This window comes from Microcaecilia unicolor, chromosome 8 (assembly GCF_901765095.1).
Source record: "Microcaecilia unicolor chromosome 8, aMicUni1.1, whole genome shotgun sequence".
In the NCBI taxonomy this organism is placed as follows: Eukaryota; Metazoa; Chordata; class Amphibia; order Gymnophiona; family Siphonopidae; genus Microcaecilia; species Microcaecilia unicolor.
In genome coordinates this window covers 54,288,415-54,305,567 of record NC_044038.1, presented here as the reverse complement: position 1 = coordinate 54,305,567, position 17,153 = coordinate 54,288,415, and the positions used below count along the sequence as shown (strand labels likewise).

At 43.2% G+C, this 17,153-nt stretch overlaps 1 protein-coding gene across 3 annotated transcripts in view; it reads left to right on the top strand.

The window, feature by feature from the left end:
- The window catches only part of TELO2 (telomere maintenance 2), a 139,438-nt gene that overhangs the window by 66,434 nt on the left and 55,851 nt on the right, over positions 1 to 17,153 (top strand). For all 3 annotated transcript variants that reach the window (XM_030212530.1, XM_030212529.1, XM_030212531.1), the window contains exons 13-15: positions 2,422 to 2,513; positions 8,633 to 8,749; positions 9,726 to 9,797. In XM_030212530.1, the coding sequence (XP_030068390.1) occupies positions 2,422 to 2,513; positions 8,633 to 8,749; positions 9,726 to 9,797 (281 nt within the window). The remainder of the gene's footprint in view (positions 1 to 2,421; positions 2,514 to 8,632; positions 8,750 to 9,725; positions 9,798 to 17,153) is intronic.

Sequence of the window (17,153 nt, the reverse complement as noted above, 5' to 3'; positions counted from 1 at the left end):
CTAGCACATGTGCGGTGGGATGCTACTTGAAATTTCTTGATCTTGCTAGTTAGTGTTTGCACCGGGCTGCGTCGGATGATGTCACCCAGCTTGTGAGAATACTTGGCTTGCTGTCCTCAGAAAACAGGTGAGTAACTTTTGCTTTTTGTGTTTATCGGGGATGCTGTGGAGACGGTGTTAACAATCTGTTGCGGGGGAGGGAGTCCTAGTTATAAATAATGGCAACATCTGGGGGCTAAACTTAAGAGCTCATGATACAGGGTACCAGAAAGAGCTTTACCGTTAATTGGGTGGGCTTATTGCAACTCTCTATCATCGGGCAAGACTCCAGAGTGCAATGTGCAATTTTCAGAGCAAATTCATTGTATTACTGTGCAATAAATTCATTAACTATAAATATTCATAATAAATTTCTACTGTAGATTTCTTTTTTGATTGCACTCCAGTTATTTAGTCAAATTTGATCATGTTATGATCACTGTTTCCCAGGGGACCCAACATCGTTACCTCTTGCTCTAAGTCCTGCATTCCAGTAAGGACTGGATCCAAAATTGCTCCCCCTCTTGTTTGTTCCTGGACCAGTTGCTCCAAGAAGCAGTCATTTATTACATCTAGGAATTTTACATCCCTAGTACTCCCTGATGCAGCATTTAATCATTTAGTATTGGGGTTATTATAATGCACAATATATTGGGCTGGTGACACTGTTTATAGTCTATAGACATTTTACAATTTAAGTGTTGAATTGAGGTTTACTGGATTGAATTATCATTATTAAGTTTTTGATGTTTAGATTTTTTGACCTATGATGATGAGAGGGTCACATGGCATTGCTAGTCTGTGTACTTGGCTCTTTTATTGAGGTCTTTTTTTGCCATATTTTTAAAGTTAAGATTTGGTTGTATTAGTAATCCAGTACCTCTTTCACTACTTGTATTGAATGAGATTTTCTTTTTTGATTAGTAATTTCGTGGTAATTGAAATTACTCAGTATTATACTGTTGCTAAAGTTGCTAGCTTTTCTAATTTATGTTAACATATCTTTTATCTGTTTTTTTGTCCTGGCCTGGCGGACAGTAGTATAGCCCTACATGTATATTCTTTCCCTTCACACATGGAATTTCTATCCTTAAGGATTCCACGTTGCTGTCTGTGTCATGCAGAATTTTTATTTTGTTTGACTCAAATCCCTCTTTAACATACAGCATAACCCCCGCCCCTCTAAGATTTGATCCACCCTCTCACTTCGATATAATTTATAGCCTGATAACTGTCTAATTGATTTGTCTTCCTTCTACCAGGTCTCTGAGATCTTTTTATATCTACCTATTCATTTAGTGTTATATACTCTAACATTCCTATCTTAATTTTTTAGGCTTCTACCATTTGTATACAGACACTTCAAAGTTTGTTTTATCCTTGCACCTACAAGCTGCTTAGAATTTGACAGGGTAATTTGCAACCTTTGCCCTTTCTACCCTTAAATACACCCATCTTCTTTCACTTTTGTTGAAACTTCCCTATTGGAATTCCTTAAATGTTCTGTTATAATAGCATCCTTTAAGGATACCTCACTCTGAACCATGCAGTCCTAAGCAACTGTTGGCTCCCCCCCCCCCCCCCGTTCTAATTTAAAAGGTGCTCTATCTCCTTTTTAAATGTTAGTGCTAGCAGCCAGTAAACAGTGGCACTATGGTAGAAATGACTTTCATTCAATGAACCTCCATATTTATCACGACTTCTAATTCTACACTGCCCCAACAGAACATTAAGATCTGCCCAGCAATATTTCCTTATCATTCCCAGTTATCATATACTAGTACAAGAACATGTCAGAGATACTGTATTTTCTGTACAAGGACCATGTCTGTGGAATGCCGTCCCTCAATTCCTAAGATCACAATCTTCCCTACTTAAATTTAAAAGTGACCTCAAGACATATCTTTTTGAAGACTCTTATGATTGATCATACTTCCTGTCCATGAGGGCTATTGGCTATGGCGTACCTCCACTGTCTTTACCCCACCCCCTCATTACTATTGCAATTGTATTTCTGCCATGATTACCCTTCTTTGTTTCCCTGTCTTTCATCCTTTTCCCTTCTTAACCCTTTTTCTCCCCCTCATTTATTTTTAGATTGTAAGCCACCTTGACGGTCTCCAAAGGGCAGGTTAGTAAATACTAAATAAACTCGGGACACCCCCCATCACTGATGCTCACTTGCAAAAATGATTCACCCAACAGGAGAGCACATGCTGCTGAAAAAAATAGTGAATGTTGCCCCTGAAGTTGACCAGTAAACTTTGGATTCTACCCTGCAAGAGAAGGAGAAGCATGCAATCTGGCTACAAAGCCATAGTATTGCCGCACTGAGGGAGAGTGTGGCTGTAATTTCATCTAAATCTCAGTTTTGTTTTTCAGTCCTAACAGGGTCTGAAGATGTGGAAAAACTGGAGGCCACCTTGGGTGTTTTGAAGGGCTTGATCCTAAAGAACCAGGCAATGACCAAAGAGGTAAAATGAGGCATTGGTGTTTGATCTACCAGAAGTGGAGGTTGCAAAGAGAGGAGATGTCCTGCACAAGGAGGTTCTGGCTAAGATTTGATATTGCTGCTTGTTGATGCTTATCTATCCAGGATGGTAGAAAATCAGAGGAAGACTATACAAACCAAGTTGGATAAGAAGTAATATCTTATAAGCAGTCATGTGTCTTCAGCTGGCAGCTGGGATATATCTTTCCAGCATGGATAGGAATAAGTGAGCAGACAGGTAGACCAACTAGTCCTTATCTACCTTCATATGCTCTGTTACTTTACAGAGAACTGTGTCTACAAAATGAACATATTTAGTTAAATGAGAGCTAATCTGACCATGCAAAGTACTTATGGTGAGAGGAAGGAATGTAAAGGTGAGGTCACTCATGAGTGCTTGAGAGAAAGAAAAGGGGTACATGTAGATGATGGAGAGAGGAGAGACCGTGTAGGGGGATAACTTGGGGAAGAGAGGAGAGGGTCCAATGGCCCAGAAGACGTTCCTTCCAATTGGCTCTGTCTAGGTCCTACTCTTTTTTTTTTTTTTTTTTTTAAATTTGCAAGGATAACCTTATTGAGATTATGGGATATAACAAAATACAAAAAAGAACAAGAAACATATGACAGCAATTAATGTAAATCCTACACCAAGAACCCAAAGGAAAGATACAGTACCCTGAAATTTTGAATTGTTTTTATGTATAAATAATCCCCCACCCAAAAGCAAAACAGGAACCCTCTTCCAACCCCCCCCAACCACCACACCACAAGACTACCCTTCCCTCCCCCCCCAAAAAAAAAAAAACAGGCAACGCCTGTGACAAAACAGTGGGTTTAAGCCTGAAGAGTATTTCTTTAGTTTGGCTAGCAGGTGGTGCATATTTATGTTTTGAAATTGCTGCAGACCCAAGGCTGTTTTTCTTTTTTTTAAGCCTTTTGGAAAGTCAGTCTGCAGTATGCTTTAAAAGGTTGCTGTTCTGGGCTCTGATTGACTCAGGAGCTCATTTTCATTTGGATTGTAATGGCTTTTGCCCCAGTCTTAGCCTGGGAGAAGAGAGAGACAGATCTCTTTGCTAAGGCTTTGTAAACAGTTACATTTGATAACTTGTGAGCAGCGATCATACATATTTTCAAAGCACTTAGCCTTCCAAAGTTCCATAGAAACCTATGGAACTTTGTAAGGCTAAGTGCTTTGAAAATATGCCTCTGTGTCATGATCTTCCCAGGTACTTTTTAGAAAGTAAACAGATGTTTAGTTAGCTTTGTTATTGATCCATATTTAAGTTACCTGTTATAGTTTTCTGATTGCACTTTTTATGTTTTACAGTTCAACATTTTTTAAGAAATTAAACAATTTTCAGTTTATTGCTTCTTTGTCTAGACTGACAAAGAATCCTGGTGGTTTGTGTGTTGGGTCTGTGAGTGCTTTCTGGGAACTGTGGGACCACTGGGAGTGTGGCCTCCAGTAGCCTAGAAATTACTGGGAATAATTTGAGAGTGGGAGACTTGCCCAGAGGTGGTTGTGACCCAGTTGGTGGGAGAAAGGTGCTAGTGTAGAGCACAAGCGGCAGGTGCAGGCGGACCTGAGCTATGCTGGGGATAGACCCTCTAAGTGACCGCTGGGTAGCCCCAGGCGGGTGCCTAGGAGTTTCATGACAGTGCCGATCTCTAATCAGCTACAAAGTCTCTCCATCTCACAAATGTAGTACAGCATAGTATACCATTTTATCAATGGTGGGCAGCAGGACTGCTTCCAGACCTGTGCAATGACAAGACGAGCAGCATTGAAGTACTGCTTAGCAAACAGGCGACTATCTTTCCTGGCTCCTGGGAGAGACTTATTCAAGAGAAAAATTACAGGATCCCAGGGAATCGAATGCCCAAGCCAGCGGTGCATATCAGCTTGGACAGATTTCCAAAAAACAATTACCTTTCGACAATTCCACCAGATATGACCCATTGTTCTTTGCTCGCCACAGTTACGCCAGCAATGCTGCATAGATATAATGAAGTACCGGAGTCAAGTGCCAGCGATAAAGAACTTTCGTACAATTCTCTTGAATGTTCACAGTGGTAGAGGTTTTAACTGATGCAGTTGCCATGAAAGACCATTTAGCATCTTCATATCTCGAACTCAATTCAAGCTCCCACCTCCAGTGATGAAGTAATGCAGGAGGCAAAGCATCTCAAAGGTGATGATAGAGACCCCCTCAAGGAAAGTCTCATTATCAAGTAACTTTGCTTTCAACTTCCGGGAAGAAAAAAGTGAAGTAGTTGATAAAAGGCAAGAAAGTCACAGGGCTGCAAGTGATATGATTGAGAGAGTTCTGAAAATATAAGAAATCTATCATAATTCACTAACAGAGAAAATTTAGTGTGATGGAAATCTTTTACCATACCCATTTTAGCCCAGTGAGAAAATGTGCGTAGGATAAAAGCACTGAAGCCCAGTGGCAGATGTCTGCCTAGGTGAATGCCACATCAATTGGCCTAAATTCAAGGGCCCTCCAACCATCAGTTGCTCTGTCGGCACTCATAATTTATGCAAAAAAGCCTGAAAGCATTCTATAGAAGGTTTAATTTGAGCGGTCCTATAATACAGTTCTAGATGTGGGACACCAAAACTTCCCCTTTTTTTTCCAAGCTGCATATAACAATGCTTTTGGTAATCTGGGATGCTCCATATACATTTTAAATATACGCAGTTGAAGAGAAGCCAGGACCTGCTCCAGGAAGAGGCACTGGTAGGGCCTAAAATAAAGCAATTGGGGCAAAACATTCATTTTCACAGTTGCTATTCTACCAAACCAGGAGAGGGCCATAGTATCCCAATGGTCCAGATCAACTCTAAATTCTCTTATCAAAGGGAGATAATTTGCATTAGCCAGATCATCACTCTTATTCATTAAAGAAACCCTCAAATACTTAAGGCCGTTCTCTACCCAGGTAAGAGGATACAACTGTTGAAGAGCCTGATAATCTTCAGGGGAAAGCTCCTGTACCATAGCTTCTGTCTTGGTAAGATTGATCTTAAAGCCCAACACTTGACTACACGGTATCTCTCTTGTCTGGTGCATAAATGTCAGGAGAACATTATTGGCAAAAAGAGCCACCTTGAATTCCTGCTCACCTAAAGTCAGTCCATGAATCTGATGATTCCCACGAAGTTTGACCACCAAGGATTCCATAATAAGAGCAAAAAGGAAAGGGAAAAGGGGACATCCCTGTCGGATCCCACACTCAAGGTCAAACATGGCAGAATTTCCCTATTCACTCAAACACATGCTCTAGGATTACTATAAAGTTCCCTAATCCAACCCATAAAATAATGTTCAAAGCCAAATATCTCCAGTGTTCGATCCAAAAATGACATGATCAAACTCCTTTTCGGTACAATTCTCAATAAACAACAGGTCTTATATCAAGATTTGGCCAAGTACATCCAAGTCAGTGGTGCGATGGATGTTATCAGAGGTCTGTCTTTTTGGGATAAATACCACCTGATCAGAGTTGGCATAGCATCTACAACGTCTATGCCAGAATTTTAGCATCCATGTTCAACACAGAAATAGGACTCTAGGAAGAATAATCCGTCACATCCTTCCGAGGCTTGGGAATAACTGCTGACTACTCTTTAAACTTGTTAAAGTGTAGTGCCTTTTGAGACATATCAGGGACTGGACACTTAATACACATCAACACACGCTGACTAACTGGGAACGTGCGCTCTTTGACCCATGGCATTTGAATTTTCTTCTGCAGGCAAAAACAAAGAGTTTGCCAACTACCTGTAGAGGAAGTATACTGTTGCAACCATTGCGACGTGTCTGGCAGTTCCTTATGCACAACTGGAGACAAGACCCTAATGTTAGCGACCAACTTCCAATACAGGGGAATAGGGACTTCCCCACCAGGTTAGAGAAAGGGATAATGGCTAGATGGTCGGAAATGGGCATCACTTTATTTGAACACTTAATGAATGAAGAGGGAAACCTGCATAGCTTTCATGATCTGCAGCAGAGACAGGTATTGGCCCAGAAGGATTATTATACATACAGACAACTGCATCATTACTGGCATAGTTTAGATCAGGCAGCCCTGGGCACAAAATTGGGTCAGAAGATACGTGAATTCCTGGAAGGGGACGCACATGGACAGGTATCAATATCGAGCCTACATAAAGCTCTAGTCCCACTCGGACCCCCCAGAACATATGAGAAGCTTAAAGACACATGGAGCAAAGACTTGGGATATGAGCTGAAAGGAATAAATTTTGCGAAACTAATCAAAAGCATACCTGGGCAGGTGGGGGGGGGGGGGCAGAGTTGCAAGAGAGTCAATTCAGGGTTATTCATCGAGGCTATATAACACAATCCCAAGCTGTAAGGGCAGGATGGAGCTCTGATCCCCAATGCCTTAAATGCCATAGAGAGAGGAACACATTTTTGCATGCATTTTGGAGGTGTGATAAAATAAAAACATTTTGGAGAGCGATACAGGGGTACTTAGAACAAGTATTGGGGCAAAAGGTGCACCCCTCTTGGAGAGGAGTACTCTTGAACAAAAACAATGCATATGGGATATCGGATAAAAACCTGGAGGTATTTTTATGTAAGGCATTTGCAGTGGGCAAAAAATGCATATTGAGACATTGGATGCAGGTAGAGCCACCCTCTGTTTGGCTATGGAGGAATAAGCTACATGAGCTAATGTTGTGGGAGGCAAGGGAAGCCTATGATAACTTGAGGAGAAGAAAGAAATTTCTTAATGTTTGGACTCATTATTTGCAAAATATATCTCATAAAGCCAGAAGTGCTATACTTAGGCTAGGATCGATATAATGAAGTTATAAGCCCCTCGTGCAAGCGACTAAGAACTGGATAAGGTTTGACGAGAGTGTCAATAGGAAGTATGAAGCTCAAATCCAGAGGTTGTTGTTTTTTCATTTTCCTGGGGGGGGGGGGAGGGAGCAAATGTTAAAAAAGTGATGGGTAAGATATGTTGCTGTTATAGAAATATCGGTAAGGATATAAATTGTAAGCATTTAATATGTTTGAATTGAAGTATGTCCATCAATAAAAACTGTTTATACATAAACTTGTTAAAGTGTAATAATGTAATACCTTGAAAATCTTTTTTTATTTTGTCTGTGTGCGACTATGTTGTAAGCTCCATGGAGGAGAGACTGCTTACTGTGTGTTTCTATACGATGTTCTATATCTCTGTTGTGCTGTAGAAATGATCAATAGAAGCAGTAGCAGTATTGTGAGTTGCAAGTATAATCCTCAGACAGGAGTAGATGCCACAGGTTCTGAGAAGGTGGTAATAGGTTTTTATTGACAGAATTCTTGCATAGGCTGATATGATTTGTGCTCTTTTGGTAGCAAATGCCTGTGAAAGAGCAAGCAAAAAACCAACAAAAAGTGGAGAAACTAGATCCGCTACGTGGATAAAAAGAGGAACAGCAAAAGAGTAGCAAGATCAACACGACACTCCCAAGACACTGTAGGGGGAGTAATCAAAATGTTTTATTGAATAAAAGTTAAAAAGACTCGACAGGGAGCCGTGTTTTGGCGAGAAAACGCCTGCTTCAGGAGTCTGTTTGTTGTGTAAACCGATGAATGGAACACCATAAGTGAGGCAGCCAAATCAGATGAATGCGCTTAAAAAAACAAACAAAACTGGAACCCACAGTGTCGCTAAGTTAGCAGCGCTGCCTCAACACTGCTAACTTAGAAACACTACAGTTGTTTCCAGTTCCAGTTTTGTTTGTTTTTTTAAGCGCATTCATCTGATTTGGCTGCCTCACTTATGGTGTTCCATTCATCGGTTTACACAACAAACAGACTCCTGAAGCAGGCGTTTTCTCGCCGAAACACGGCTCCCTGTCGAGTCTTTTTAACTTTTATTCAATAAAACATTTTGATTACTCCCCCTACGCTGTCTTGGAAGTGTCGTGTTGATCTCGCTACTCTTTTGCTGTTCTTCTGTGAAAGAGCAAGAGAACATGGATCTGGAAAGAGAGGTAGTACCAACATTTTAAGAAAGAGGCAGAAGCTGAGGAGTAGGTAGCATGTGATGTGTTCTCTGCTGCATCCACAGGTGAGTGTTGAGTTGGTGAAAGTTCTACTGCATCTGGAGGACAAATCCAATCTGGAATGCTTCACAGAGCTGCGCCACGGAGCCATGGTGGCTGTCACAGTGACGGATCCAATTTCTGTGAGTCCATTCTCTAGTCACTCCAGAAAGACTAGAGCAGATATAGCCATCGGGGGATGACCTGAAGGCCCAGTTTGTAGCTCTGTATATTTGAAGTTTTTCATCCATTAGTGCTGACTGGTATGTAATGCAGGTAATGTGCTGAATCCAGGAGAAGTAGGGAAAGGCATTTCCTGCCAGCACTAAAGAGGTGTTGAGAGATTGATTCTGCCAAGACATTCCTTGGGATGGTGAGGATTTCTAGTGCTGCCCAGGCATGCTGGCTGATGAGGTAGTTGGGAGAGAGGCATTCTGCTTAATTGTAAAGAAGCAACCTCTATGTGGTTTGTGGTATGTTGATTCGATTCTTGTTATTTGGCCTTTCTGTAATATTACCAAAGTGGAGGAGTGGCCTAGTGGTTAGGGTGGTGGACTTTGGTCCTGAGGAACTGAGTTCAATTCCCACTTCAGGCAAAGGCAGCTCCTTGTGACTCTGGGCAAGTCACTTAACCCTCCATTGCCCCATGTAAGCCGCATTGAGCCTGCCATAAGTGGGAAAGCACGGGGTACAAATGTAACAAAAAAAAATTACATACATGTACTTTCTCTGTCCCTAGAGGGCTCACAATCTAAGGTTTGTACCTGGGGCAGTGGAAGGTTAAGTGACTTGCCCAGGGTCACAAGAAGCCGTAGTAAGAATTGAACCCAGTGATTCTCAGCCCATTGCGCTAAACATAGTAAGTCGGGATTGGAAGTGCATTAGCAGAGCAGTTTGATGTTGATTTTGGAGTAGCAAGGATTGCTGCCAACCAGGATTGAGATGCATGAATAGAACTGTGCGGGGTAGAAGGAAGACAGGCAGAAGTGGAAATGAGATGTAGATGGAAAGTGGTACTATTGTGGTCACTCTGTGATCTTTTGCTACTGGCATCTCTTCTTTGTGTGAAACAATGTTTTGTCTTGTTAGTAGGCCAACTCTTTTCTTCAATGCCTACAGGTCTCACAGTATTTGAGTGCCCAGTTCTACTCCATGAACTACAGCCTACGGCAGCGTATGGACATTCTGGACGTAAGTGTCTAACACCTTATTCAATTATTTGTTTTCAGTCTTTTAGCTGCAGCTTTTTATTTCTTGCCTTATCAATAGACAAATTGCTGGCATAAATACCTTTGGAATTTTGTTTTTTGAAATTCTGCATGGAGGAATCTTACTGTTGTCCTACAGGGCAATTCTATAACTGTGCACCTAGATATTTAGGTACCTGTTCTGTAAAAGAAAGTAGGTGCTTACTTTCCTTTACAGAATACTAGCATAACTGGGCATATACACACATATGCAGTTAGGCGTGAGCACAACTCAAAGCTATAGAGCTTACATAGTAACATATTTATTTATTTAGATTTTGCTCACACCTTTTTCAGTAGTAGCTCAAGGTGAGTTACATTCAGGTACACTGGATATTTCTCTGTCCCAGGCTCACAATCTAAGTTTGTACCTGAGGCAATGGAGGGTTAAGTGACTTGTCCAAGATCACAAGGAGCAGCGGTGAGATTTGAACCGGCCACCTCTGGATTGCAAGACCGGTGCTCTAACCCCTAGGCCACTCCACATAGTACATGTCAGCAGATAAAGACCTGGGACCAGCAAGGTGGCCAGAGTTGTATCTGGCACACTGCACAGGTTCCACTTCAAGATTTAAACACTGGCACACTTAATCTCTATCTCTCCCTAACAATTCTGTGGTACAGCTTGTGCCTAAATACTACTACTGCTTATCATTTCTATTGGGCTACTAGACATAACTGGCACTTTAAATTTAACACGCCATGGTATGGGGAGCCACTGTAAGTTCTTCAAAACAAGCATATGATCAAACCTGGACACTCCAGCCACAAGGTGGGCAGAGGCATTTTGATCAAGCTGCAAGACATGTAACATATAACTAGGAAGACCAAGATATAAAGAGTTACAGTAATCCAACATAGGAGTGATCGTAGCTTGTAAAACAGTTTTAAAATTAACATCAGATAATAAATCCTTCAAACACCTAATTAATCTCAATTTATAGAAAGCTTTTTGGATTATACTCTTTATCTGTAACTTGAACGAGAGGGAAGAATCCACCATAATTCCAAGATATCTACAGTCAAAAACAATTGGAATTGTAATAACACAGTATTCCTGCTGTAATTCTGCAAATTTTCCGCAGAATTCCCCAGCTGAGCAAGATTTGCCATTTTCCTGCAGAATCTACTGCAGGAACGGTGACTGGATGGCCAGCCCGCTGCCCCCGAGCCTCCCTTGGCCTATCTTAACACTCCTGGTGGTCTAGTGGGCCTTTTGGGGGGGCAGGAAAGAACCCCATTCTTTCTTGCCTGCTGCAGCTGCTCTGGACTGTTGCTTCTTCAAAATGGACACCAAGACTTCAAGTAGTAATCTCATGAGGCTGCCGCAGGAAGTCTTCGGTGGCCATTTGGAAGAAGTGGTGGTACCAGCCCAGAGCAGCTGCAGCGGGCAGGAAAGAGTAGGGTTCTTTCCTGCGACAAAGAGATATTCTTGCTACATCTCCTCCTCATCGTAGCTCACTCGTGAGTGCAGGTGGATGACGTGTTGCTGCAGGGCTGGAAAAAACTATGGAAGGTGGAGGTCACGTGACGCCTAATGCGGAGAGGATGCTAAAGCAAGCTCTCTCGTCACCTGTCACCAAAATCGACCTCCACTGATGCGCCTGTTGGTGTTTTTTGCACTTAACATGGTATGAACCTCTCGTGAACTAGCGCTACTCGATTGGCAGCGGAGCCGTTGTGCAGTGTCAGCTAAAAGAGTGCAGAGGGACGCCTCCACTTTGAACGGGCATATTGCTTGTGCTCCCTGCAGCAGGCTAATGGTAGGCCCAGGGGGGTGATCCTTAAACTATTAAACTGTGCATACAAAGTGGTGATCCTGAAGGCCCTGAGAGCGGAGAAATTGACATAAAAATAAAAATTTTTTGTGTTTTCAAGACTATTCGGCGGGAGTGTTTGCCAAGAGGTGCAGCTTTGCACCGCTCTATTCCCAGCTGTTTGAAAATCAAGTTTGCTCTCTTGTATCCTGCTCAGCTTTGAGTTACCTATGGTGGTCAGATGCAGCTTTTTGACACAGCATCCTCAGGAGTCCCCTTCGACCTTGGATAGGTGAGGGAGTTGATCACTCTTCTAGATCTGGCCGGTTGGCTGTGGTTGCTTGGGTTGGAGTATCCTTTCTAGTTTGAGGTGGACTTGCATGTTGCTGGACCTGTTGGCCTCTTCTTGTTCCTGCATGGAGCAGCCGGAGTCCCCGAGCTGTGTGAATATGGCTGCCTGGATCAGCTGGACATTCCCTATAGGAATTGGTACCCCTTCTCGACTGGAGCCTTGGAGGATGGCTCTGGACTGCTGGATTCCCATCTAGAGACTTGATCCCTTGGTCTTCTTTTTGGGTCGGGATGCTTGAATTCAACTGAGAGTAGTTGGTGGTGCATTTGATCTATGGTTGTCTGGGGTTGTTAGATTCTTGGGGAGGGGAGTGTACCATGTGGCTGGTTAAATGTGGGTTTGGGAGGCTTGAATTGATGCATGCGTGTGTGGGTAACTTTACTTGTAGTTTCTTGCTAAATTTTTCACTTTGATGGACCCACCTGCGACATGTATTTTCTTGTTACTGCTCACCCTAGACTGTGAGTAATTGATGGTGTATGGGCTTAGAGGTTGCGTGTTTGTGTTCTGAAAGTTGAGAGATTGCTAGTATTTTTTTACTTTCAAGTTTGCTGTGGGGTGTATGGTTGATTTTATGTTGATTTTGTTGTTCTGTTGGCAGGGTTTGAGAGGATGGTGGAAGTTACATGTGTCAGACCCGCTTATGGGGCCTGTTCTAGGGGTTTAGGGAGGTTGGGTATGGGTTGGACCCACTTATGGGGCCTGTTCTAGGGGTTTGGGGAGGTTGGGTATGGGGTGGGGGGAGGAGAGGAGTATTAGGATTGTTTACTGTCTTAGCATATGATCTTTGGGGTGTTCCCTTTAGGGGAGAGGCTGGTGGCTGCTATGGTCTCTGCCTAGGAGCAGGGATCATGATTTTTTTTGTGGCTGGTGTAATCACTGATCCGTGATCTGCGGATTTTTACTTGGAATGTAGGAATTAATTCTTCTGTAAAGTGGACCAAAGTACTACTGCAGTTTCAGAGAGTTAAGACAGGTTTTGCTCTTCTGCAGGAGCCTTTCTAGTGTGGAACATGTTAAATGGAGTGTCTGTCTGCTGCAGCTCAAGGGAAGCACGGTGGGGTGGTGGTGTTGATATGGAAAGGAATAGTGGATGCTGCTCAGATAGTGGAGGTAGATCTAGATGGTCATTATGTGATCTGTCAGATAACTGTGGCCCATCGAGAGTTTGTTGTGTGTTCGGTATATGCTCCTAATCAGTACGATCGCTATTTTTATAAAAATTTGGCCCACTCATTGCTGCCTTGACACTCTATATCTCTTATCATTGGGGGTGATTTTTAATATGGCGTGGGATCCTGCTCTTAATAAAACTTATAATCCTCACTCTGAAGCTGTTAATATGAGTTCTTTGCAAGGTAGCCCGTTATCGCCATTGCTTTTCATATGTACCCTGGACCTGCTGATACGGGATATTTATCAGACTCTGGACATTCATGGTATTCAGATGGGTGCCTTAAATATCAAGGAGCAGCTTTTGCTGATGACTTCTTGGTGTACCTTACCCAACCTGGTCAGTTGCTTCTGGCACTCTTACTTGTTCCAGGAATATGGGGGATTTTGTTGGCTCCCAGTTGAACCTCGCTAATTCAGAGGCGCTACCTTCTACTGTGGCTTTCAAGACTTTTTGGGGTTTGGGTTTCCTATTGAAGTGGGCAGCTCAGTTCTTTTGATACTTGGGGGTTCAGTTAGTCATACATCCAACGACTCCAGTGTTCCCCTGTTGCTTGAGAAAACACAAAGGCTTTTGGAGGGCTGGAAGGATCTTCCTTTGTCTTTGATGGGATGTATTAGTTTGCTCACATGGTTATTTTTCCTAAATTGCTCTTCCTCTTGCAAATTTTACCCCTTCATTTGTTGCAACGTGATCTCCGTAAGCTCTAGGGTCTTTTTTTTTTTTTTGATATTTGTTTATTGGTTTTCAAAAATAAACAACCTCAACTGTTACAAGCTTCTGGTAAAATTATTACATCAACTACATACAAACAAAAAAGATCATATAGCTCAGATGTTCATTTCCTTTCCACTTCAATTCTTCCCCCCCCCCCCCCCCCCCACTCGGGTGTATATCATCCTGGCTCATCTCACTCCTTTCCATTGTTCATACGCATCCCATATTTTTTGAAACTTTTGAAGCTGACCTTTTCGCAATGCTGTCAATTTTGACATTTGATATAGGTAATGTAGCCTGCCCATCACCACCTGCATGGCTGGGGTCTCCTGCTGCTTCCAAGCCCGAGCGAGCGCCAATTTCGCTGCTCCAAAGACATGGATGACCAGCTTATGACTATGTATGGGGCTCTTTCCAGGTCTTACATGCAGAAGACAATTCTCTGCCGTTTTTGGATAGCTAATCTCAGTCATGTCCTTCACCCTGTCCAGAATCTTCGTCCAGTACTTTTGAACCTTTGGGCATTCCCACCATATATGCCAGAATGTGCCTCTCCCTCCACAGTCCCTCCAGCAATTTGTCGACATTTGTGGGCAGAACTTCTGTAGTCTAACTGGGGTATAATACCACCAGTATAAGATTTTATACCCATTCTCTGCCAGAGGCTGGGCAATGGAGGGCTTCAATAAGTGTCTATAGCTATGTGTCCACCACTCTTCCGTATAGTTAACCTGGAGTTCCTCCTCCCACCTCCTGGTATAGAAACCCTGTGGGGACGTAAGCATAAGCAGAGCTCTGTATATCCGTGTTATGCCACCCCTACCCCCTCCTTGTCTCATTGCTTTTTCCACCTCCGTCTCCGCCAACTCCAGTTCATCCCTAGCTCTTTTGAGTATATAATTTCTGAGACAATTATAATAAACTAAATCCCTCTCCTCCAAACCATACTCATCTTGCAATTCCTCAAATGACCGCATTTCCCCATTGACCCAAATCTGTCCCAGTTGATACAGACCCCGCTTAGCCCATATCTGGAATATCTTCTCCTCCCTCCCCAAGGGGAACCCTGGCGCATCTTGTATTGCCATCTGTAGGAAATATTTTCTTTCCGGGAAAGCCCGTTTTCTTAATTGAAGCCAGGTATGTAAGATGTGGCTCAAACCCAACGGGACCCTCTCAGTTATCGCTAAGAGTTCCTTTCTCGGTTTCCAGAGTGCGTCCCCTGTGTATCTAGTTCCCATCCATGCTCGCTCCCAGTGAAGCCACTTTTTAGTATTAGTCGGGTACCATTCAGCGCACACCCGCAGTTGCGCTGCCTGGTAGTAGAGAAAAAAATTTGGGACCCCCATGCCGCCTTTGTTCGGCCTTTGATACATTACACTTCTACGCACCCTGGGTGGCCGCTTCCTCCAGATATATGCAAAAATCTTTTTTGGTTAACTGTTGGAAAAAGGTACGCGGGATGGGAATTGGAAGAGCCATAAATAAATACAGCAGCTTCGGCAAGAGCATCATTTTTACCGCATGTATTCTGCCCAACCATGAAACCGTAAGGCCCTCCCACCTATCCAGTTCTCCAAAAAGCTCCTTGACTTTCTTAGGGAAGTTTTCCTGATATAAAAGCTCTATTCTTGGGGTAATCATAACCCCAAGATACCTTATTGTCCGTGTTGCCCATTTAAATGGGTATAATTTCTGCAACTCCTGGGCCTCCCTCTGCGGTACCGTAAGGTTAAGTATTTCAGATTTAGTGGTATTAATTTTAAAGCTCGAGAGCTCCCCATACTGCAAGATCACTTCTGTAACCTGCTGTAGCGATTGTTTAGGTTGCGCCAAGGTCAACAATACATCATCCGCAAACAGCATAATCTTGTGCTCCCTCTTACCTCTAACCACACCCCGTATACTCTCGTGTTCTCTAATCCTCTGTGCTAGGGGTTCAATAGATAGTGCAAACAACAGGGGCAATACCGCACACCCCTGCCTCGTCCCTCTACCCAGACCTATCGGCTCCGAGTAAGCCCCATTTATCTTTATAATTGCCAGGGGATTAGTATAGAGCAAGCTGAACCATTTTAAAATTCTCCCCTCCAGTCCTATCTGCTTCATGACCCCAAAAAGAAAAGGCCACTCCACCCGGTCGAACGCTTTTTCAGCATCCACCAAGAGGAGTAGTACCGACTCTGGTTCATCATCAGCTTGCTGAATTACATGGAGCAGGCACCTAATATTATCGAACGTCTGCCTGCCCTCTATGAAACCCGCCTGATCCTCATGAACCACCCTTGGGAGTACCCTCTGCAGCCTCGCGGCCAGAATTTTAGTAAAAATTTTATAGTCCATATTTAAAAGGGAAATGGGTCTATATGATCCACAACATAGGGGATCCTTGTCCGGCTTCTGTATCAAAACTACCTCTGCCCCCCTCCAAGAGTAAGGCATTTCCCCCATGTTGTCAAATGCAGTGATTGCCTTTAACAGCAGTGGCGCTATCCACTTAGTAAACAGCTTATAGAAGCTCGCTGGGAACTCATCAGGTCCCGGCGCCTTATTGTTAGGCAAACTTGCAATTGCTCTTTCTATCTCCTTCAGCGTTATGGGGGAGGACAGATCCTCCACCTCCTTCTCCGAAAGGCCTGGGATTCGCATCTCCTGTAGGTATTGTGCAATCTCCTCCCTCGTGCCCCTCAGGTCCGATTTATAAAGTTGGCCATAACAATCCCGAAACACTTCCTGTATCTCTTCTGTGCGGGTTACTAACTGTCCTGATGAATTATATACCCCTGATACATAATTTCTTTGGGCTTGCTTTTTCAATTTATTTGCCAGTAGCCGGCCGGCCCTATTTCCAAATTCAAAATGCTCCTGCTGAACCCGCTGAAGCTGCCCTGCTATCTCTGTCATCTGCAAATCATTAAGCTGTGCTCTGAATTGCTGCACCTCCTGCAATTTTTGCGTGTCGGACGGATCCTCTTTATGCTTTCTCTCACTGGCCTCCATGTTATTTCTAACTGTGTCCTCCTTCCCCTTGTGAACCCTAGCAATGTGTGCCTGCCATGCAATAATCTGACCCCTTAAAACCGCTTTCATTCCCTCCCAAATACTGGTCGGATGTGCTTCTTCATTATCATTCAGCTCTATATATTCCTTTATGTATTTTTCCAATTCAGCTATATTCTGTGGCTCTAGGAGTAAAGCTTCATTTAGCCTCCAATGGGGACGGCCTTTGGGCCTTCTTCCCATCCTCAGCGTTAGCACCACCAGAGAGTGATCCGACCAACTACAGGGCTCGATAGGATA